General features: G+C 33.6%; 1 protein-coding gene across 1 annotated transcript in view; it reads left to right on the forward strand.

Annotated features, from left to right (window-relative positions):
• The window catches only part of LOC309389033 (phosphatidylinositol 3-kinase regulatory subunit gamma), a 49,071-nt gene extending 24,648 nt beyond the window's left edge, over window positions 1-24,423 (forward strand). The window contains exons 2-10 of the mRNA XM_081946925.1: window positions 9,634-9,745; window positions 10,785-10,883; window positions 13,274-13,454; window positions 14,198-14,323; window positions 15,418-15,560; window positions 16,814-16,990; window positions 17,763-17,837; window positions 18,340-18,510; window positions 19,176-24,423. Of these exons, the coding sequence (XP_081803051.1) occupies window positions 9,634-9,745; window positions 10,785-10,883; window positions 13,274-13,454; window positions 14,198-14,323; window positions 15,418-15,560; window positions 16,814-16,990; window positions 17,763-17,837; window positions 18,340-18,510; window positions 19,176-19,374 (1,283 nt within the window). The 3' untranslated portion in view covers window positions 19,375-24,423. The remainder of the gene's footprint in view (window positions 1-9,633; window positions 9,746-10,784; window positions 10,884-13,273; window positions 13,455-14,197; window positions 14,324-15,417; window positions 15,561-16,813; window positions 16,991-17,762; window positions 17,838-18,339; window positions 18,511-19,175) is intronic.
• Window positions 24,424-25,159: the final 736 nt, after the last annotated feature.

Below are 25,159 nucleotides of genomic sequence, written 5' to 3' on the forward strand. Positions count from 1 at the left end.
AACTCCACCTTCAAGGCAGGAAATGAAGACAAATACAATGAAGCCAGGGCAAACTTGAGAAGAGGCATTAAGGTGGCTAAACAGAAATACAAACAAAACGTAGAGAAGTATCTGGAAGATAATAACTCAAGACAGGTGTGGCAGGGACTACAACACCTAACCAACTATAAGGGCAATACAAAAAAATAGCCAGTGCTAATGCCCTGCTAGTAGAGGAGCTAAATAGCTTCTTCAGCCGCTTTATGGTCAAAAGATCAGTCTCTGTGGCTCTAGCCCAAAGGCCCTCTGAGCTCCAGCCACTCACCCTGGATGAACATCAAGTGAGAGCTGAGCTGAAGGCTGTAAATCCCAACAAAGCTGCAGGTCAAGATGGGTTTTTGGGGAAAGTGGTAAAAACCTGTGCTGACCAATTAACAGGGGTCCTGACAAGGATTTTTAACCTCTCCCTGCAACAGGCTAGAGTCCCATCATGCTTGAAAGCTGCCACAATAATCCCAGTTCCGAAGAAAGCAGCCATAAAAAGCTTGAATGACTATAGACCCATTTCACTGACATCTATAGTGATTAAGTGCTTTGAGAGACTGGTCCTACAACACCTCGGGTCCTATCTTCCACCAAATTTTGATCAACACCAGTTTGCTTATAGAAGCAACAGGTTGACAGGGGACGCCATCACCACTGCTCTATATATTGCACTGGGCCACCTTGAGAAATCTGGGAATTATGTCAGAATGCTTTTTACAGACTATAGCTCGGCCTTTAACATCATCTTACCAGGAATTCTCATTGAAAAGTTGACTGACCTGAATTTCCCTCCCGTCACTTGTGAATGGATCAAAGACTTCCTGACGGATCGTCCACAAACAGTAAGGGTTGGGTCCTTTACATCTTCCACGCTGAAGCTCAGCACAGGCTCCCCTCAGGGTCCACCATAGAAAGTGTCCTCACATATTGTATTACAGTATGGTATGATGGTTTAACAGCTGCGGACAGGAAGGCACTACAGAGAGTGATCAATTCGGCACAAGAAACCATTGGTTGCCCTCTGACACCACTGGATGACATCGCCAGATCTCGCTGCTTTAGCAGAGTAAAGAAGATACTCAGAGATGATTCACACCCTGGTCAGTGTCTCTGCATTTCTACCATCAGGCAGAAGACATCAAAGTAGCCAGCCGAACAAGCAGGTTTAAAGATAGTTTCTATCCTTGGGCTGTGAGACTTCTAAATACAACCACAATCACTCCATGCACATGCTAGTTTTTTTTCTTTTTCTTTCTTTTTTCGTTTGTTACAATTTTTCACCAGTGAGGTTAAAACCAATTTCGTTGTATTTAAGTACAATGACAATAAAGATTATACTTAGTACAGATAAGCCTTGTTTCCTGACTGCCTCATTTAGTAGCTGTTTGAAGTTACAGCTATGTTTAAAAATAGCTTTGTGACCAGTCCTCATATTTATGACTATCCTGCAGTCTTACACTCACCATTTTCATGTTTGAAAGCTGGCCTCTGACAAACATAGTTGGTAGAGAAGGCAGAAGTAATTATTAATAGCCATTACGTGAAGTTTCACTTAATAACTACAGTGATTTGCTTAACAACTGAAGTGAAAGTTAGTTTATAAGCCCATTATGATAATGTGATATTTCACTTAGTGACCATAGTGCTTAGCAATGGAATTGCCAGTCCCAATTGTGGTTGCTAAGTGAGGACTACCTGAGTGTAAAATATTAGTATGACTATCTTTTAGTAACTCTCTTTTTGCTATCTAAAGCTTCAGTTTGTTTCATATTTTGAGGTAATAAGACTGCAGTCTTGTGCAAACTTTATACATGAAAGCCCACTAAATGAAAAAGGCCATTATTTCTATGTAGATAAACACATTCACACAAAAATTGAATTATTGAGCTAAATTATGTGTACGAAAAAGGAAAATAATTTGAAAAGCTTGAGCAGCTGTGCTAAAGCTTCTTGATAGAAACTCATAAATAGTCAGCATACTGACATCACTAACGTGATTTTAAGCACATTTCATATTTGACTGAAATGCTGTTTCTTTTAAAATTCAGTTTCCGATTTTCTGTTAGAATCATTGGAATTCTGAATGCAGCAGGTTGGTTGGTGATGCTGACTTTAAGTACGGCTTAAATGGGAGTACGGCTGCAGATACATTTTAAGAGTCTTATTGCATTGTACAAAGTTGTGTTTCTTATTGTCAAAAATCATCTAATTTAGCTTGCATATGCCTAGCTAGCTGCCGAAATCTGAAATTGATTGTATTGATTCCCAGATATTGAAAAATAAATGCCTGCCAAATCGTAAACATGGTATGCAAAACTAGAGATGGGTATTGTCATTCAAATTTGCTTTTGTCATACTGATTCCCTTCACCCCCAAGAAGAATAGTTCAACTGTAACATTAAGGCAACTCAGGGGTAGACAACATTCCTGTCAATGAAAATAATTGCTACATTTTTTAACATTGTGTTTTCAAATAGATCCATACATTAAAGAAAAACTAAAATACAGTATTTAAAATTCTATCAGGAGACCACAGTAGTGACCATAGTGATCCCCAAGGGAAAAGAATTATTTATACATTTATTCACTATATTCATATTTTTATATAATTTATATTTATTGCATTAAAGATGCATTAAATGAGGGAATCTTATTTTCAAAGGAAAATATTTTTCCATGTACATTCTTTATCTTCCCACTCTCTGCCCACTACATTAAACTGTTCTATATTTGTCAACTATAAATTATATTTAAGGTTTATTTTAAAGTGCACACCCTATGTGGCAATAATGTTCTTCATCAGTGTAGTTTTTGACAATTACTTAAAGTTGTTGTGTGATACTTCTAGAGCATTGATACCCGGTGCCCTACTACTGCTGTATGCCAAAGACTAGAGATTTGTTAAATCAGCAAATCAGATACTTTGTTCACAATGCTTTATGGGAGAAATAATCTAAATTACTTTATACATCCATTGCTTGGTTCAAACAGATGCTAATTTAACCTAGAACTGTCAAATTTTATTAGCTGGCCAAATAATAACTAAGGTTGCATGTGTCTTGCAAATTTAAGAACTTAGTCTTGAGAGCCCTTCATGTGATTCTTCCCGCTTTCTATGAATAGTTAAGTACTGTGTTAATTTCCTGAAATCTATCTAAAGTAATAAACTAATATAGTTTGCTTTGAAAAATATGCATCATTTACAGCCAATTCATAATGCTTTATTTCCAGTGTTTTTCAGCAATACGGATTTTTAAAATACAGATTTTCAAACTCAAATTATGCTTTTTTAAAAACTTTTAAGAGTGGGAATAAGGCTGATTTATTAATTTTGGAACAGTAGATCACTAATGAAAAATGATGAGTTTGGGGTTATACAAAGTTTCCCAAAGATGTAGTAATGTTTTCTCTAACATCTCCTTTGATAAAAAGATATTTCATGTTGACTTAGATCCATCATCAAGATGTAAGGTTTATTCTGGGGAGGAAAAAGAGTTACATGTTCACTTTCCATCCAGCATTGCCTTTAGAGGAAGTTGTGTCCCTCCAAATCTTGTTTGAACTAAGTTATAGCATTTTTCATATTGGCTATGCTGGCTATAAATTGAATTTTGAATTGTTTGAGAGCCAAAAGATCCATATCTCTGCCACAAATACAGTAGTAGTTTTCCTGGTACACCTGAGGCCAAAGGACCCAAAGTTCGTGTACTTCTCAGCAGATTGGGGAGAAAAATATTTCTGCTTATTCCTTAGGAATCTTCTGCCATTCCTATTTGATACATTTGAGTTTTTAAAAACTACACAAAACCAGAGTTCTATAAACAGTGTTATTTTCATTTTTGCCTTTTTCAGTTTTTTTACTTTTTTATTATATTGTATAGTCTTCCTTTAAAATTAAAGTTGGTACTCTATTAAATAAAGCAATGGGATGTTTTGGCCGAGTTTTAGTTCTATTGGACAAGCTTTATCTGGACATATTTGCTTTTGGGTTCTTGGCATCACTTGATAGTCGCATAACAGCTGGTATTTGATTGGTTTTTCCCCGTTAGTAAAATATTGGAAGTTGGTTATTAAAAATGTCAAGTTCACACCTGGCCTGGGAGACAAGAGAGAAAATCCACAGCTGTTAATAAAAGCCTCTGCTACTTGTATGAAAGCCATTGAATGCAACTGCCTAGATTCTAGAACGTTCAAATGCACGTTTTTTCACATTTAAATGTTATTTTTCGTAGACTTTTAGAACTGGAAAGAAACTTTTACAATTACTTTAACAAAGGAGCCATTCTGAATCTGTATTTGGAAACTTTTTCAGGGTTATGTGGGTTATAAAAGATACAATAAAACTATGAGTAAGTTGTTAATGTATGTAAACTGTTTACCATTAGTAATTTAGTTATGTGTTATCAACCTGGGCTGAAACTCCTGGCAGCTTTATAGATAAATGCCAGCAATAATTTATAGCTCTTTCAAGCGCATTTCAGTAATCTTTTTTGATCCTATCCATCTGTCTTTTCTGTTGCCTTCTCATTCTCTCACTTCCCTAAACTTTCCAGGTTAAGGGAGCATCAGTCTTTGTTTCATTCAGAACCAATTGATTAATTTTGCCATTCATAATGCTCTCAGTAAACATCTCTAAATCTGTAAATTGAAGGTGACCATCTTTTTCAACTCACTTTTTTTCAAAGTTTTGATTTTATATTTCTATATTTATCACTGGAATAACCATTACTTTCACTTGTTTGGATCTTTTGTGGAGTGGGGATCATAGAAATGATCATATTTTAATTTGTTGTTGCTTCCTCCTTAGTAAATCTCTTTACTTTTCCTAGGTCAATGCACACTATCTTTCCTTGATCCCAAGAAAACTAGATATATGTCAAGCTTTGCCATCAACTACAAGTTCAATAAACAGTTTTTAAAAAATATTGAACACCAACCCAGATTTTTCAGGTTCCATTTTGAACTGTTCTCACATTAACAAACTTAATGTCAGTTAACAAAGTGGTGTCACCTCAGATCCTAAATTGTTAGCATTTTTATCTCAAATTTTGGTCCAAGCCACCATCTTCTATTCTTCAAATGTATTTGCTGTACAATTTAAATAGATATGGGGACAATGTGCGTTCTTTCTCAATCTATTCCTTATTCTCAACTACCCTGATTCTTCATTTCAGTTCTCATAGTAGCTTTCTTGATCATTTTAAAGCTTCCTCAGAAGAATAATTGGGTTTTCGGACACTTTGATTAGCTGTAATGTAGGACACGTTCTGGTATGATCTACACAAAAGCCTTACTGTAGTCAATAAAGAAAAGGTAATTTTCTTCTTTTACTTTCCCTTCCTTCCTCTGTTATCCATTTTATGTTTGTTATCTGATCTTGTGTCCCTCTATCTTTTCTGAAAACTTTGTTCTTTGTAAAATTTTAAGCAAAAAATTACTATGACAGGTTAGTAATTTCAAGGATTATTTTTTTGAATCCCTTCTTTAGGATGACTATATAATCTGATCATTTTTCATCACTAGGCCCTAGAATATTATTTCACATTTGTTGAAATTTATTGGACTTAGTAATTTAGCTGCTGCTTTGCCTAAACTTTTAACAGTTAAATAAGTGCAGGTACCTATTGCTTATCTATAGGTCAGATGGATTATTGCCTATGATACCAAAGGTTTTGTGAATGGTTTAATGAATATATTCCATTTACTGTATTAATCTTTCTGTATTTCCTTTGAAAGGGGATTGCTATTTTAATTTAATATTTTTGGCCTGTATTAGGTAATTTTTATTTTTACTCTTTAGTAGTTCTGTCTTGGCTATACTGTAAATATTCCTATAATTCCTTCAAAACTTTTTTCATTATTATTATTTTCCTTCCTATTATTTTTACATTCTTGATTGAGATACATTCATATTCCTCTCTTGGTTGATACTGAAAGTTATCATTCAGTTACTATGCATCCTTGTTCAGTTCTTTTCTGTGTAAAATTTTGGGAATGTTTTTTTTCCCCACTTTGTTGTTTCTAATGTCTCTTACACATAGCTCCTAGAGTCTCTTTCACTTGTTAAGCATATTTAACCCATTATTTATATTGACCATGAGTTTGAACTGTGTATTGTATCTTTCAGCTCAAATCTTTCTGGGACATGTTTTATCTTTACATATCATCCATGTAATTGGCACCTAAAATTGATGCCATGTTCTACATTATGTACCTGCATGTATTCTTATCTAATGTTCTCTTTCATATTATATAGCTGATTTAGTTCTTGGGTTTTCCATCCGTGTGGTCAAGGTTTAGTAATGTGTTTAATTTTTTTCTCTCTTAAATAGATTTGTTTTCTCTTAAACACATTTGTTTTCTCTTAAATAAATTTGTTTTCTTTTAAATACATTTGTTTTCTTTTAAATACATTTGTTTTCTTAGGAGTCCATCCCCCCCCCCCCCCCCGTTGCATGAGGTTTATCTTTTTAATTTCTATTTTTCATTCTCTTTTTTTTTTGTAAGGATGATTATATTCAAATGAAATTGTTGGCTGCTTTTAGCCCACCAGAGTAACCAGAGCAGCTCACAGATTATTAAAAATAGCCTGCTAACAATAAAGCTGCCTTTAGCAGCATACAAGTCCTCTTGTCTCTTTATGAACTGCAAAGAACTCGGGAAGTATTCTTATCCTTCTAAAGAGACAAATCCAGTACATTGCATTGGGATTTGTAACAGATGCTGTAAAAGATTATGAGAGAGGTTTCTGCTCTGGTCTTCTTAGTTCTTTGGCATCTACATGGACCATTGAGCCAAGCTCAGTTTTCAAACTATGTATAGCTGCTTAGATTATGACTTTGTATACCTGCAAATTATTCTTTGTATAGCAAGTACTAAATTGCAACTGACATACTTTGTTCTTAATTCTCTCAATCCCTTTCCAGTTATAGCAGGACATAGTTCAGAGTAACTGTATCCTAGCATGCTATTGTTTATTTCATGGAATCATAAAACTGAAATGGACCATTTAAACCAATCAGTCTAGCCCTTGTTCAGTGCATAAATTCAATTAAAAGTGGCCATAACTGTCCAGCCTGTTTCAATACATCCAGGGAAATGGAGCTCACATTCTTATTGGTTATTGATTTCTACTGTTAAAGTGCTCTTACTGTTGAATTTTTCCTAATATTCAAAAGAAATTTGCCTCCCTGATAGTTAAGACGCCTATTCCTGGTTTTATATTCGTAATTTATAGTATGTTCTCTCCATAGATAGCATGTGAAGTGATTTTTTCTTAAATATTCTATATTTATATTCACAGTTTGTTCTGTGAAACAGTGATGGTTTCATATAGAGTTAATGTGAACACCCCATATTTATATATTTATAAATATATTATATAATTAAATATAATGTAATGCAAAATTCTGGCATTTCCACTATGATTGAAAGTATAATTGATTAAAGATCACTTTTTGTGAGCCCAGTGCCTACGAGATATGTGATGGGTGTCTCAGGATCAGAGCTGAAATTGAAATAAGAATCCTAAATCTGTCATATCAATAATTATTTTTAAATGTATGGGAGCAGAAATATTCAAATATGTTTTATTTATGTATCTGAAAGATATATTGACATCTTGTGAGTCTGCAACATTATCTTCTGTAATTTGACAGCTCCATAGGCACAGAATGCTAACTAACATTGGTGTTTAGAAAATAGTTGTACTCTATCACAGTTCCTGTTGCACTCTTGCTCTAAATATATAGGAATTCATTCTAAACCTACATCCCCCCCCCACCATCCACCCCCTTTTCTAAACCTTGTGTTATGCTTATCTTCTAACTATCATCCACATGGCTAATAAAGATACTTGTTTTCACTCTTCAAGTCAAGTTTAGAAATATATTTTGAGATAGGAAACATTTAGAAACATGAAGCTGGAAGGAACCTCAGAGATCTAGTCCATTGCAACAAAATTAATCTTTAAAAAGATACAAAACGTTAACAAGGCAAATCCACCAGCTTTAAGATAATCAATTCCATTTTTGAATAGCTGCTGCTAAAAAGTATTTCTTGAAGTTTAGTTGAAAACCCACATCTTAGGACTTGAGTTTATTGGTTTGTTTTCTGCCCTCTGGAGTAAACAGAGAATAAATTTGCTGTATTTACATTAAAATCCTAAAATATTAGCATGCAGTTTGACCTCAGCATTGTTATTTGTTTTCCCTTTAGCTATATTAGTGTGACTACATTAGGATTTACTTTTCCTGCTCATGAACATACATAGCTCTATTAAAAGCATCAAGGGACATTGTTTCTCATAGGCCATCTATTTTATCTTAAAAGAAAATTCCTGACCCAGTTAGGATAGGGCAATTTTAAATGGAAATGTCAGGAGCTTTATGCATCCAAACCATGTCTTTTTGGCAGTGTTCTATCAAGTTCCTTAGGATGCAGACCTCACATGTTTTCTACAAAATGTATTCCTGAAATTAAATACTGCTTTTATTTTGTGCAATATATTACGTAGTGCTAAATATTTGCGGGAAAGCATTTAGGAAATATTTTATTTGAGATCTTCAATGGTTTGGGTTTTTCTTTTTGCCAGTGCTGTATTGAAAAGACATGGTTCATCACTCGTAAAAGTGTGTCTCTTTTGAGTCAAACTTAGCTCCCAATGACTTCATGGATATGTCCAGTTAGTTTTCTTGACAGTGATATAAATGTGATTTGCAATTGCCTTTCACATGTGGTATTTTTTGTTACTCCATCTGGATATTAATCAAAAGTAATCAGTTATGTTTTTGAGGTCAGGGAGACCAGATCTGAACCCCCCCCTCTCCTCCCCCCTCCCCCCCGGTGTGTGTATGTAAGTGTTCATGCATATTAAATAATCTTCTATGGCTCTTTTTAAATTGGCTTTCCATTAATCCTAGCCAGAAAAGTTCTGGTTTCAGTTGAATATTGTTCTTTAAAATTCTTTGTATTATGTATTTGAATCCAAACATTTCTGGCTTTTTACAAATCTACTAGTCATGATAAAATGACCCTTCTTACTGATCACATTTCCAAAATTTGAAGTACCTTTCTACATTCAAGACATTTTTTTCTGGAATCAACCAACAGCATATAGCTTTATGCTGTTGGTTGATTCTTTTTTAAGTTATAACAATGTAAATGTCAGTCCTTCTAAGCACATATATTCCCCCACTGTTCCATCTATACGTTATATCTAGAGTCTTAGCCCCATTTTATCATACAGTGTTTCTTCCATTTCAACATACAATTCATATTACTCAGAGTCTCTTGACTAGCTGTAAAAACTGATTGAACTCAAAATGCAAGATAACTGTATGTTGTGTTATGGCAAACAGAAAATGTAATTTATTTAATTCAAGAACTACCTAATTCCAAAATAAAATTTGCAGATGAAATAGTTTTATGTGTAATCAAATAACAGCTAAATAAAATGTATGTTAAATTTCAGGAATGACACTTTTGTATTTAGTTTTTGCATGTTAATAATTGTGTTCTTAAGTTGTCTTATTCCCACTTGAATCCTCTCTTTAAAATTTTTAAATTGTAATATGTGGTCAGAAATAATAGACCAAATTTCTCTTTCAGCTCTCCCTCCAAAGCCCTCCAAACCAATAACTCCTATCAATACAAATGAGATAAAAGAGAACTGCAGCTCGCCATTGCAGGAAGCGGAATGGTACTGGGGAGACATCTCAAGGTAAATAATATTAAATAATATGCAATTATGTAGGTAGTATTGTGAAGATAGTAAGCTTGGTGAAAAGTTTTTTTATTCAATATTAAAATTACAATTTTGCTCTTGTTAAATCATAACGAAATCAAAAAATGGACACTTTAATTTTTTTAACTACATTTTCATAAGTAAAAACTGATTTTTACATTAAAATCAAATGTCTAAAATAGCCTAATTTCAAGTGAATTTGATCTTAAACCTTTTTGCATTTAACATAACTGTCCAATTTAAAAAAGAATCGTGAGAAAAGGTATTTGATTAGATAATGCAGAGTATATGATTCAGTAAGTCATGTACAGTGTACTCTTAGAGAGGTTGCAGGAAAGTAGCAATGCTTCTTTTCCACTGGCAGAGCTAGTTCCTATTATAGCCACATTACAAATTAGAAAGATTGTGTTTATCAATAGTTTGCATATCTCATTTAATTTCATTAAAAATATCTTTTGCCCAGTAACCTCTACACATCAGTGTCATTCTTTAATCATTGATTTTGTAGTTGTCTTAAATTGCTTCATAAAAACAATAAAAAAGTAGGCTTACTATTTAGGTAAAGTCCCATGCATCATAATCATTTATTACAACCAAGTATATGTTCAGGAAATAATCAGGTACAAAACAAAAGTTGATACATTGTATGCATTTAAATAATGTAAAATTATCTTTGGATTAAAGTAATTTAAAAGTATCAACAGTAAATAACCTGATGTGAAGCAATTCTTAGTTACCGCACCTATCGGGAACTATAACTAATCAGACATATCTAGTTCAAATATTAGCTTGGGTTTTTTTAAAAAAAAGTTTAATTGACGCTTCAAACCATATAAGTAAATTCTAAAAATTGACTGCAAACTATTTTAGGCAATAGTGTTCTGAAAGTTTTAATTAGGAAATGTGTAATTGTTTTAGAAGGAAACAAGAACACCTTAGATGTTTTTACAATTAACATTGCTATTACCATTAAAAGTAAAAGTAAATGCATTTTATTTACTTCTTATATTTCCAGAGAAGAGGTAAATGACAAACTCCGAGACATGCCAGATGGAACATTCTTGGTGCGAGATGCATCGACAAAGAAACAGGGAGACTATACACTCACGCTCCGGTAAATAACTAGAATATTATCATATAAGTTGTCCTGTCTGTTCTAAAGTTCTGTTTAGTGCTTGCTAGTAAATTGATGTGTTGCAACCAGTGAATGTGAATGGTAAATATTCTTTATTGTCCTAGAAAGTTCTTTTATGTACTGTATGTGCTGGGCTATAAAAGTGCTGTATAATACGAAAGAGTAGCATCATTTGTGCCAGAGCATTTGCAAACTGTATGGAAATTGGCAACGTAGCACTTTTTTTCTTTCTCTATAAAACCAAGTTCTGAAGATGATGGTTTCAGAGTAGTTCCAAAGGATGTCAGAAGTCTGAATTAAAAACAGGGTTGTCAGGATTTGACCTGCTTTTCATTGTCTTGGTTGTTATAATTATCCTTAGCAGTTTCCCTATGGCTGTTGTTTATACCTTTTTTTTTGTCTCAGAAAGTTACCTGAAGGCAAACTAAAGATCTCAAAATAAGCAATAATATACAATGGTTTTCTTTAATGGTAATAATAATAATAATAATAACAACAACACTTGCCTTTCCTTGGAACAACTAGCACAACAGCAATAGCACTTAGACTTATATATCGCTTCACAGTGCTTTACAGACCTCTCTAAGAGGTTTACAAAGTCCGCATATTGCCCCCAACAATCTGAGTCCACAGTTTACCGATCTCAGAAGGATGAAAGGCTGAGTCAATCTCGAGCCGGTGAGATTCAAATTGACTTCACAAAAAGTTAAATGTGCAGAGGAAAGGAAGTCATGAAATTTCACAGTCTTTTATATACTTCCAGTCTCTTGATATCTCTCACATACAGGTAGTCCTTGACTTACAACGTTTGTTTAGTGACAGTTCAAAGTTACAACGGCACTAAAAAGTGACTTATGACTGTTTTTCACACTTATGACTGTTGCAGCATCCCTGTGGTCACATGATCAAAATTCAGACTTGTGACCTTCTGACAGTAAAGTCAATGGGAAAGCCAATTTAACAACTTAACAATTCCAGTGACCTACTTAACAACTGTGGCTAGAAAGGTTTTAAAGTGTGGCAAAACTCACTTAACAAATTTCTTATTTAACAACAGAAATTTTGGGCTTTATCGTGGTGGTAAGTTGAGGACTACCTGTATGTTTCATACATACTACTGCTATAGCCATGCCTTTAAGAAAATAAATTCTTCCATTCAATCGTGACCAATTCTCAGAGATGATCTGAACTATGGCCTGCAGTTTTCTTGGCAAGATTTTCGGAAGTGGTTTGCCAGTGCCTTTTTCCTAGACCTGAGAAAAAATAACTAGGCAGGACTAGTTACTAGTTACTTACTCATGGTTTCTAGCGGATGCCTTAATCACTTCTTCAAATTATTCTCAAACCAAACAAACTCACATCAAAGGTTATTTTCAAGGAGTGGTGTTTTGCATTGAATCCTTCTCTCTTGTATTTAATTCCTAATCTCGGGTGATTTACCCTCATAAATTAGATCTATTTTCTAATGGGATTCCTGTTTGTGACTTATTTTTCATTATTTAAAAAAAATATTTGTTTTTTCTTTGCTTCTTTGTCTTCAAATACAGTGCTTTCTGAAAATTAATGGCGGCTGGTTTGTTTGTTTTTTTTAGTAAAGGCAGGATAGGTCTAAAAAAGAATTTAAAAATGCCAAAGCTAAAGGTTTGCTTCTGCACTCTGCTTCAAGCATTTTCTTGACAGGCCATTAATATTTTTAGTTTTGTTACATAAATATGTACAACAACCACATGATTAAAATCCATTGAGAATTATATTCCCCTATTTATCTCAGCTGATTCTGAGATACTAATTCTTCAAGAAAAGTATATTACAATAAAATAATATCTGGAAATGGAAAGGATTGAATTTTCCAGGTTCACCCTACCAATTGTTTTAATATATTGAATCCAGAAGAATTGTTTTATTTGCCTATAGCAACGCAGATATACAAATGGTTGCAGTATATTTGAGGCCAGCTACATTATTTTCCTTGTAGTTCTATAGAACATCTGACCATATAATTAGGCAAAGAAGCCAAATCGTGCCTTATAAACTTTCTCAGGTTTACAGAATAATGTTTTCTATATGTTCATAAAAAACTTCCTCTACCAAATTTTAATTTAAAATTTTAATTAAGCATGGTGTTCTTAGCAGCTAGTAAGGTTTGGGTGTACCTATATTTAGAATGCATTTTCATATAATTTTTTAAATACTAATATTAAAGAAATGAATGAAGTGTTACAGACAAAAATGAAAAATTATGGTGCAAAATAATTATGCAGGAATTGTTCTATTTGGCTTTCTATTCTAGCATAAAGTATGTTATGATTTATATGCATCATCAATGCAATGTGCTATGTACCTGATGATTGTTATTATCTACCTTCTAGGAAGGGTGGCAACAATAAATTAATAAAAATCTATCATCTCGATGGGAAATATGGCTTTTCTGATCCACTGACATTTAATTCTGTTGTGGAATTGATTAACCACTATCATCATGAATCTCTTGCCCAGTATAATCCTAAACTTGATGTGAAGCTGATGTATCCTGTATCTAAATACCAGCAGGTAAGTTTTCAAAGAGCGTATAGGTAGATTTCATTGAATGTTTATGATAAAATAGGCTGGGAGCAATCTTTTCTACTCCTATTTGAATACTTTAATTTACCACAGCTAAAATATGATTGTTTCAAGAGCTTTTGCTTTAAAGTACCCATTTCATTAATTATCTAATGTAAAATAAAAAAATAGTATTTCAACGTAAATAAATGCAATCGTTTTTAAGACTTGTTAGTAGTAGAATTTATCTTTGCGCCATGTATGTCAATTATTTGGTATCATTTTAAACTATAATGGTTGAGATCTGTTCTTCTAATATAATTTCACATCAAGTTTTTTAAAAAGGAATTGATGCAAAACTAAGATGAACAGATTTTATCTACTTATCATAAAATCTTCATTTGATATCTTTTTTTTAGTAAAAAAAGATCCAGTTTCATTGATGAAAACCTACTATGCTTTGTAATGAGATTAAACAATTAATTAAGAAGTTAGTGTTGGGGATTTATCCTAAAAAAGTTGATCTCCAAAAAAATCCCAAAACTATATTGTCTTTAGATGTATAGATTTCCTTAGTAATTGGAACAGTCAGCATTTAAAATCTGGGTGGAGAAATGTTGGTAATTTAGAAGACTTTGTACTATAGGATTAAGAAAATTGATGTGTTTTCCCCGAGGTAGTTATACACTGAAAGCAGCATCTGAATTTCTTTTGTAGAAAATTGTATCTGTTTTCTACTCTGATGTATGCAGGATCAGCTGGTAAAAGAAGATAATATTGATGCTGTGGGCAAAAAACTTCAGGAATACCACACTCAATATCAAGAGAAAAGTAAAGAATATGACAGATTATATGAAGAATACACCAGAACATCACAGGTATATTTCAAGTTGATTTACATTCTCATGGTGACCTATGCAAAAAATAGAATTTGACAGTAAATGCCCATGTAAACCAAAGGGGTGCTTGATTTTCAATATATAGTTTTCCCATTGGTGGATTGCCAAATTTTTTACTACCGTTTTAGGGTAGATGTGTGCATCCGGGTGGGTAGAGCCTCTCATCGCCACTACTACTGGTTCGCCTGGGCCAAATCAGGAGCAACCTACCTCTGAATTTTCCTCACTATATTCTGAAACATACATGTGACAATTTGATCACGAAAACAGATATGGGAAGGATTTTTTTTAAAGCATTTGTTTTGCTTTTTTCTACCCTGCACATGCCATTTTACTATATATCAGAGACCAATATGAAATTAGAATTTGTGATTTACATTCCCTCTAAACTGGGATTATATCATCATGTATATGAAAAGTCTTTGTTCCAGGTGGAAACTATTCTTGCAGAATTCAAGAATTACAGGATGGTTCTTAGTTTTGGAAATAAACCTTCTGGAACGGGAAGCATTTTCATGTGTGCTAGACATTTTGAGATACCACCACATCTGGAATGCTACTTCCTGTTCCTTATTTCTAAAAGAAACCTCCCAGATTGGCACATTCAGGAGAAAAATATGCATTGTTGCGAAACATATTAGAAAAATTATTACATCATTTATGAAAGCTCCTTCTCATATCTTATCACTATTTCATGCAAATAGACCTGTTTACATTATTTTTGCTTTTCAAGTTGCTTCCCTCTTTAAACTCTCTTGTGCTTCTACATTAACATCTAAAGCTGGAGGGTTCATATTTGGTTTTGGGGGTTAGTTCTTCATGGTTGAAGCCACTTTAATTTCTTTACTTACATAGTTGCTTTTTTCATCATGGAAGGTAACAAATCTGGATTTGAATCAATTTTAACAAAATTTAAAGTGTTAAAAAAGCTTTTATAAATTTCCCCCCTAAATTAATAGTGTGCTATAAACTGTGCTATATTTTCAAATAATGGTAATACATAAGAAGTCATTCTAATAGCTTTATGCTTCTGATTGTAAACTATCATCTTTTAAATGGACTGCTTTGTGCAGGAAATTCAGATGAAGAGGACAGCAATAGAAGCTTTTAATGAAACAATTAAAATATTTGAAGAACAGTGCCACACCCAAGAACGGTATAGCAAAGAATACATTGAACGATTTCGAAGAGAAGGGAATGAGAAAGAAATTGAACGGTAAGTCTACTAAATACTATACCTACTAATAATATAATAAATAAAAGTTCCCTATGGTAATTACATTGTCAGCCCCATATTGTTTAATTGTTCTCACTCAGCTCCGTATTAGCTGCATTAAATATTAAAGAGTACCTAAATAACTAATCTGGAGTCATTACATAAGTATGCAGTTTCTGACTATGAATTACAGGAATATTCTTTTGAGTTCAAAAAGCTTAATGGTTTTAACATACAGTCTTTAAAAAATATTTTGAATTTCCATTTTCTGAATTAAGGGACAAACAGTTCAGGTATATATTAATTGTAATTTTTAAAACTTAATTATGCTGTTTGAAGTCAGCAGAATCTTTACAGGACAAAGATACAGCCAAGCAGGAAAATTTAATAATACAATCGTGTTGAATGACGTTTTTACATATTCTAGAGGTATAATTATAGCAGCAGAGCAATACTCAATTATATAATTGAATTTCCGTTTAGTTCAGATTCTGATACCATATGCCAAAATCATTTTTACACAGCATGTCATCTGTCTTCCTCACAATATCATTTAAATATTATCTGAAAGAAGGAAATGGTCAGACTGAGAAGGAAACGAGCCCCTTCTTGGTAACAGGAATGTTTGAAAGCTGGGGGCAAGTGTCAGCTGCTGACACTTGTTTCTTGTAAAAGTCTCTGTGTTCATCTGATCATTAGCTTGGTCACTGATGCTCCCACTGTCCTTCAAAGGCATTCTCTATGCTCTCTATATCAGGCTTAGCATCATATTCTCGGCCCACTTTCATATTGGTGCTAGGACTTTCCTGGATCGAGATATTTCATCTTGTCAAAGACCCAGCATTGGAGGCTGGCAAAACGGCAAGAGGAGATCTCAGTGTTTCCCTCTGAGATCAGAATTCTATCTTCAGTCTCATCACTTCTATCACCTGAGACACATCAAAGCAGTTTGTAGGGATCTAGGTATATTCTAGATACTATAAGGATTTTGCTTGATATAATGAAGATAATTTAGCTGATTGAGGTTGACACGAGTATATACTGTTAATAAAACTTTAAGGCCTTTATTTTTTTAAAGGAGGAATTGGAAATGGGATGTTTTCAAGTCGGACAAGAATTATTCTGTTGAGTACATGCTATTGATTTGGGTGCTATATGATTATGGATAAAATATGTGCATACTTTAAAATCAAAATTTAATATTTTAGTTTGAGATGTATATTTGTAATTGTAAAAAACACTAATTTTTATAGGATTATGATAAATTATGAAAAATTGAAATTACGCCTGGGTGAGATTCATGATAGTAAGATGCGACTGGAACAAGATTTGAAGAAACAAGCCCTGGAAAACCGAGAAACAGACAAGAAAATGAACAGTATCAAACCTGATCTTATCCAGCTACGTAAAATCAGAGATCAGTACCTTGTGTAAGTAAGCACAAGCTAAGCACCTAACCATTATTCTCTACCTACTACAACACCAAGTCTCTACTTTAAATCCAAGAGAATGGTAACAAAACTAAACAAGATATTACAAAAGGATTTTTAAAATGCTTGAATAGTTGTTAATTAATATAAAAGGTTCCTGATTCAGAGTGGGATTCTAATTAGAAGCAAAAAGACCATGGCCAACAAGGTCAATTTCCCCACTAATGTTTGCCTCTACTAATAACATAGTATAAGATAAGTGAATTTCTTGACACAAAAGAATTATAAATTTAGCTAGCCTTTTCAGCGCTTGTTCAATACTATTCTTGTTCCATATTCTCAGACAATTTGAAATGAAAGGCAATGCAATGTTCATAGACTAATTAGTTCAATTATGCCATTCTGCAATATGGTGACTTCATGCATTAGTGTTATGATGATTAGAGGCATCATTGAATAAATCAGCCAGTCTCTCTCATTACTGAGGGAAGAAGGAGGAAGGGCATGTTCTTACATACCACAAATATTTTCTATGCCATAATCAGCTTGTTTTTGTCAAGAAAAGAAAATGCCACGTAATGCACAAACACACAAAAGAAGCACAACTGTCTTCTTCTCTCTCAAAACATTGTTGTTGGGCATAGTTCTGTGATAAAACCATTTACACTGATAAAATAATAGGTCTAGTATCCCTGGGATCTTGGAGAGGCATTTGGTGGAATGATCCAAATCATTATAGAAAGTTAATAACTAGTATTGTCTTCTTTGGCAGCTGGCTTAATCATAAAGGAGTAAGGCAGAAACGAATTAATGACTGGCTGGGAATCAAAAATGAAATTGTTGATGAGTAAGTGTAATTGTTTAACGTTATACTGCTATTAAATTGTATTTAAAATCCTAGTAGAGGTGCATACATATCTGTGCTAGAATAATGTCATCACCACATAAGTATGTATATTTTCTTAGCCAAAGACCATGTCTAAAATCCATTAGAACAGCCAAATAACACTAATATTTTCTGTTTTATATGCTATCCTAAAAAATTAAAAGTTTATTATTGTAATGGATTTTTACCATATGTAAAATATAATACAAAAAATGTAACTAATGCTTCAGTTACCTTCTGCTTTCATTATTTTACTTATACGAATGCACATTTACATATGAGATGACCGATACCTACTCTACAGTTTGTGTTATGTTTCTAACAAAAGTTGATGGCAGTGTTGAGTACTCTTTTTAAGGCAAGGCTTTGCTGATGTTTATATACATTGTTTTATTCAAGAATAAGTGATCCTATTATAAAAAGTAAACCCGCATTAAGGAAAAAGAATTATTTGTTTTCCTAGTACATATTTTATGAATGAGGAAGATGAAAATCTGCCACATTGTGATGAAAAGACTTGGTTTGTGGGAGACATCAATCGCATCCAGGCAGAAGATTTGCTTTGCGGGAAACCTGATGGAGCATTTTTAATTCGAGAAAGTAGCAAGAAAGGCTGCTATGCTTGTTCTGTGGTGTAAGTATTGGCTTTATGAATTACCTGAAAGCTCTCAGTACACTTGCAAAGCGTACCTATATTAGAGGAGCTTGCTTTGGAGTATAAGTGGTTCAGTCCATCCGCTTTTTGCTTTAAGGATGTTTTCTTTTTTAGTTCTTAAAAACTTTTTAAAGATAATACCAGCATGTTTTAATTTGACTTTTTATAATGGACTTCCACAGCCACCATTCCTCTAATGTTTCTCTTTTTGGTGAACTTATTGTTTTATAGAATTAGAAAATCACTAGAGCATGCAGTAAAATACCAATCTTTTAAAGAAATAAGTAATATAATTAATTGGCATTTGAGGCTGTTTTTAAAAACTGAGTTTTTCTTCATTCTCACTCAAATTCTTTTGACAAAATATTTCATAGTTCATAGGGGAACCAATAGTTCCCCTATTGGTCTAAATTCTATTACTTAAAAACAAAACTATTTTGGTAGAAATTATATATATGTAATCTCTTAGATACAGCTCCACATTTGTTAAAAGTATAGATATCTTAATGGTCTGAAAATCTTCTTTAAAAATAGCTTGGATTACACAGATAAAAAATATTCATAAACTATATGGTCCATTAATTTCTGAATCTTTATCTTCTAGCTAACTTATCACATTAAATGTTGTTTCTTTTCCTTAACAGAACTGAAGGCGAAGTTAAACACTGTGTGATCTACAGCACTCCAAGAGGTTATGGGTTTGCAGAGCCATACAACCTATATAGCACCCTTAAAGAATTAGTCCTCCATTACCAGCATACCTCTCTCGTCCAACACAACGACTCTCTAAATGTCCGTCTTGCTTATCCTGTCTACGCACAGATGCCCTCCCTTTGTAGATAAATTTTAGGAAGATGAAGTATAGGTGAAGTGTTGGTTATCTCGAATTTCTTTTCTACAATTTTTATTAGAACCCAGAGGGCATTCTTTCTCCTTAGACTGCTTGTTTTGCACAAGAAGTTATATGATGAATGTGAATCGGAAACTTAGCAGCAACAGCTTCGGGATAGGTACCATAGTGCTACCTGAAGATCAGCTGTGTTCATAAGGAGACTGCCTCTTGATTTCCCCAAAAGAACAAGAAAACTCTATCAAACTCTGTGTTTAAAAATCCATTGAAGCAAAATTGAAGGAACATTTTTGCCTGGCACCATCAATGGAATTTCTACATGGATTTTTCTTTTCTGAGGTATTGGTAACGTCTTTCAGTCTTAAACTCCAAGAAAATAGGAGAAAGGTTCACCGAAAGAAGCTTTTCTGTGTTAATTTTAGCAACTTTGCTGCAAGTTAGAATAACTCACAAATGAGGGCTCATCTTGATGTAGCATGGTATTTGGTGAGAGGAGACCAAAGGAATTTTGGGGGAAGTTTCAGGTTCATTCTTAAAAGAATATCCTCAAAGAAATGTTGCTTTATATATTACCAACCATAACAAAGTTTCAGTTTCAACAGCACTACCGATCTTCAAATTTAAAAAAGCAAACTTTATCCAACAAAACTTCTCTCATTGCTGGACTGAGCACTTATGGGGATAATTGCATTTGCAATCGCACACTTGCCAAAACTTGAAGAGAAAATTATGAAAGCTAAAACTTTCTCATATCATTTTTATAACTGACCTGATGTAACTGCACCACTTTTTCCCCATTAGTTTTTAACATTTTTCTTTCTTATAACTATTTCAGATGTTCTTTTTAAAAGATACTAAGCTTTGGAATGTATACCAGAATGAAGCGGGCTCTTGGCATGTTTTTTTAAAATGCTTAATAATTTTTGCTGTTTTGAAAACATTATTTGATTTTGTTTTTATAAAAAAAAATTCTTGAAAAGTGCAATGGATTGCTTCTCAGTGGCTTGCTAAACCAAAAAAAAAAATCCCTATGAGTGCAGTCTATATATTGTTGAAACTGGCTACAATAATTTTACTTGTAATATGTTTGACTTGCACCCTAAATCATTAATTCCATTGCACAGATTGTATACGTATCCTTATGATTCATTGTTGTTTTACCATCAAGCAAATATTTGGGTAACTGAATTTTGTCAGACAGCTCAAGCTATAAAAGTGGTAGAATTTATCAGAACATAAACAGCTGTACTTGGTTTTCTGCTGTCATCAGATCCATCTAGATTCTGTGTAACATCAGATAATAATAGCAAATAATAAGAACTGGATCCACTAGACTGAGAATTTGTGTTCCTAAAAATGCTGTCATTTTGTCACTCCACATATGATTTTCTTGAATTTTCTCTGTATACTTGAGCTAGAACAATTGCTTACACAAAGGAAGGGGGAAACAAGCAAATTCAGCATGAAGTGCATGCCAGGGGATTGGGACATGGACCTCTTCTGCTTTACCTTGCTTTCATGACATCTTGAGCCCCTGGACTGTTACAAATGTTTACATATAGCAGAATGCACTACAGAAAGCATATGTATTATGCAGAAAATGAAATTGCTGAACAGGAATTGAAAAATCTTGAGTTCTAATTATCAGCTGGAGGGGCCAAAGTAGACTGCTTAATATGTCCCAACAGCACTTCTGATTTGCACTATTCTACTGCCATTTAAGCCAAGAGTTGCAGTAGTGTCTTCAGAAAAAAAAACTGGATTGACTGTAGTTCTTTGTGAAAAGAACTGTAGCTGTGTAATCCCTAGGCTTGACCCTTTCCCATCCTCTTAAATAAAGCCTGGACACCACACTTTCCTTTTACTCTGCAGAAAGCCTCTACTGCTAAATGTGACTTTGAATTTGCTAGTTTCAGAAATAGCACGGAGATTCTCTGGGTACCAGGCAGGTTGTACGGTCTGATCTGGCACTTGCACATTTTTCAAGTATTGGTTAGGTTACAAAAGTCATATCTCAACATCAGTGGAACTTTTCTGGGCCTTCACTAATCAGTCTTGCTATTTAAAATATAAATATAAAATGGATTGCCAGTATAAAATCTACCAATTCCCATTATTATGAATAAATTTCACCCTGTTTACCCATTCAAACTCACTGGAATTTGTTGGTTTCAGTAATTCTGAAATGTACACTTCCTTTAAACATCACCTATTTCATGTACACCTCAGGAGCCACCTTGATCCAGTTTATGAATATGGCTCTATTATTTTCCACTCTTTAAAATCTAATTGAAATATATAGAGAATATGTTTTACCATCTGCATTCAGCTTCAGCGGGCGTTCTTGATTTAATGTCCTTGACTCCAATAATTTTTTTACATTAGTGAGACGTAGCTGACCTCAAGTGGCAGCGTTCTTAATTCTCCTGGCTGATTGTTAGGATTAGCTGCCCTACAAGCATCACTGGCTAAAGCAAAGCTGAAATGAACAGAAAACAACAAAATTCCAGAAGTCAAATCAATGAATGAATGTCTACATCCAAAAATCAAAGCAAAGATATTTGCTTCTGAAAACAAAAATATTTGAGTTGTTAAAAAGTATGATTTTAAAAAATGCTGATCTTGATGATCCATTCTTTGTTTTTGCAGTGTTAAATGGTAAATGGGGTGGACGAAATAGTGTTGTCTAATATGCAGAGTTATGATTGAGAATTTTACAGTATTTTGTTTTCTCAAAAGTTCATCTTTTATGCAATTGCTAAATTTTCTGTGATGCTCAGTGGGTCAGGTTAAAAACAATTGAAATGCCACTACTTCTGGTAATTAATTTCTTTGCCAGTGGTATTTAATAAGAATTAATGCATACACTTAAAGTGAGGTTTCAAGAAGCAGTAATATCTAGGGTATAACGTCTCTTGCACTCTTAGCCCTAAGCATAACCCTGAACCATTCATTTAATCATATGAATAGTTTATGAACTAGAGACCCATTTAAAACATATATACAAGGGCTCATATGAGCAAACTGGAGCTGTTTGTTTCTCCATTCCATTTTATACTGCCTCAGAAAATACTTTGGTATATTTTTGTTTTTCAAAAAGGTCATATAAACTGTCACTGTTATAACTTCTTGCACATCCATAGGATTCATTGGGATCATGGTCTAAGCATGATGTTCTTATGCTGGAATACAGTACTTCAATTTCCAGTTACATCTATCAAATCCATTTACACTGAACTCATTTATATGCAATTTCTCCAGTCACATTGTATTTCTTTTATATAATGTAGCACTTGGATTAAAATAAAAGAAACCACATTAATTCTACAAAACACCAACCTGCATAATCTCAGGAATAGAGACAGGTCATTCAATCTGTCTTGGAACAGGTAGATAGTGGTTTGTTTAAATAAATAGGGACATGTTTAGTGCTATGTTACGGATTTGGGGGATAAACATTGGCACTCACTATGGAAAGTCTTGACAAGATGTACAGTGACTTAATACAGTGTTTGTTCATGTAGCAATTTTGCTTTTTTGCTCTTTTTCAAATTTGGAAAAGCCCTTTTTGGTACTTGATTATTTTTTCCCTGATGAAATGTATGGTTGTTGGGTTTTTTGTTTGTTTTTGTTTTAAATTTTGTGTACCTTAAATTTACAGCTAATGGGGAATAAAAAAACTAAAGTGGTAGTGTGTATTGTGGCAACCTTTTTTTAGATTACAGGTTGTGTGTGATTATAGCCAAGCATTTGAATACATGGTCAACCATTAGCTTCATATTTTTATTTGTGCACATTAATTCTTAAATCAGTAATTTATGATTTGGGAAATTTGAATATGTTTCTGAGGTAAATTTACATACAGTCTTCTTTTGTCCTTAAAGAGAATTGCAGTTGGAAGCATAATTCTTCTTTTCATTTCTTGAAACTCCCTATTTGCTTAGAGTATAGCCAAAATTAACTGTAGATTTGATTGTCAGTAACTTTAATAGTAAAAGTTATTCTTGTTCAAAAAACAAAGCTGAATATCTTACTCCAAGGATAGGATTGTTTTCAAACACTACAGTGGAAATATGTTGGGGCATAAATCAACATTTAAAAATAAAGAATAATGGTTCTTTCTGGATTGATTAGGCAGATGCTAAATTCAGCATTAAGAATTGAGGAGCTACCATTAGTTTCTGTGTTGCTATCTTTGTCTTTCCTTTATACCTGAGCCATCAGTCCTTCTCTTCAAACCCAGGCTTTTCTCTACCTTCCTAGCAGCTTTAGAAATGTCACAATACTTCCTGCAATTCACCTCTTGTTTCTTCATTGCTGCATAGCCTAACAAAAAGTTGGGCTCTGCAGACCTTGTTGCTGTTGTACTTAGGCCAACACTCTATCTTAACATACTTTTAGTGGCTATATTTCTTTGCCAATGGTAGATGTCTTCACTACCAACAGTGTCTCCTTTCTATTCTCCCGTTTTCATCGGTCTAGCAATCTTCCATTATCTCACAGTGTGTGTGTGGGGGGGGGCAGTGAAACAGAAGTGGCAGTTAACTAATGCTATGGAAATGCTGAGAGGGGAAACCTATTCCTTTGGGATATTAACACCCTCACAAAACTAAAACAATAAAAATAAATTTCAGTGAAAATTAGGGAAAACAGTACTTTACAGATGATACTTAATGTCAAGGAAACCTAATATGATAAATTCTGCTATAAGCCCCATATGTTGGAGAAAATGTAAAGAAGTATATAAAGGTAGTGTGAAGTTGTTCAATCTTTTTGGATTGAATTTCTTGTTCAATGGGATTGATCACAATCCAGGCACATGATTTTATATTAGTTGGGTTTACAACGTATTTTTTTTTTAAAACCACAAAAGCCACATTGAAATACAAAGAGTCAGTTGTTTTCTTAATGGTCATAGATGGACATATAGCAGTAAGATTCTGGAAAAGAGGAAAGGATTTGAATATTTCTATATATAGCAAATATGCAGGAGAAACACAAATGATTTTTACTTCACCTCATATCAATAAACTGACTTTTCTTTTTTAAAAAAAGGTTAAAGCACTGCCATTTTGGCTGGCACCATAGTTTTTCAGCCAAGTTTTTCTATTTAATATGTTTTTAGCAACGTATTGGTACAAATAACTCCTGTTAATTTAGAATATAATTTAAAGAGCTCTCCAGAGCAAATAGCACAGAAGCAACTCTGAGTTCAACAGAAGAGAACTGAAACACTAAAAATAAAACAATGGGTCATTTAAAGTCTACTTTAATTTTCCACATGATTTGTTAATCTGCCTACAACAGTGGAAGGATTGCAGTTAACACCTTGCAGCATTTTTAAAGGCAGGTAACAGATTTGTAGGAAAACAGAACTATTTCCAGGCATTTTTAGGGGACAATATTCTCTATATCCCTTTACCACAGCTGTTTGTATCTCTACTCCAGGCTAACAACCGGTATAAAGAGTTTGAATTTGGGGTGAATTTGAGTCTATTAATTGTGTTTTGCCACTTTTCAGCTCCATGTCATCTATTGCTAGCAACATTTTCTGTTTGTGTATTTGAGTGTGAGCAAGTGTACTACGTGTATATAGGTAGATGCATTAGCTACGACATTGCCCCACTGAGTCCAAATTGGCCACCTGCTCTTGCTGGAACCAGTTAGTTTGAAACTGGGATTATATTTTGACTGCCCTCGCTACAAAAAGTAAAGCGAGTCTTATCTCACTTCAAATAAAGCAAAGTTGTAATGCTTTCTACAAAACCTCAGCTCTTT

The sequence above is a fragment of the Natrix helvetica genome, assembly GCF_964273705.1.
Source record: "Natrix helvetica genome assembly, chromosome: 3".
Classification (NCBI taxonomy): Eukaryota; Metazoa; Chordata; class Lepidosauria; order Squamata; family Natricidae; genus Natrix; species Natrix helvetica.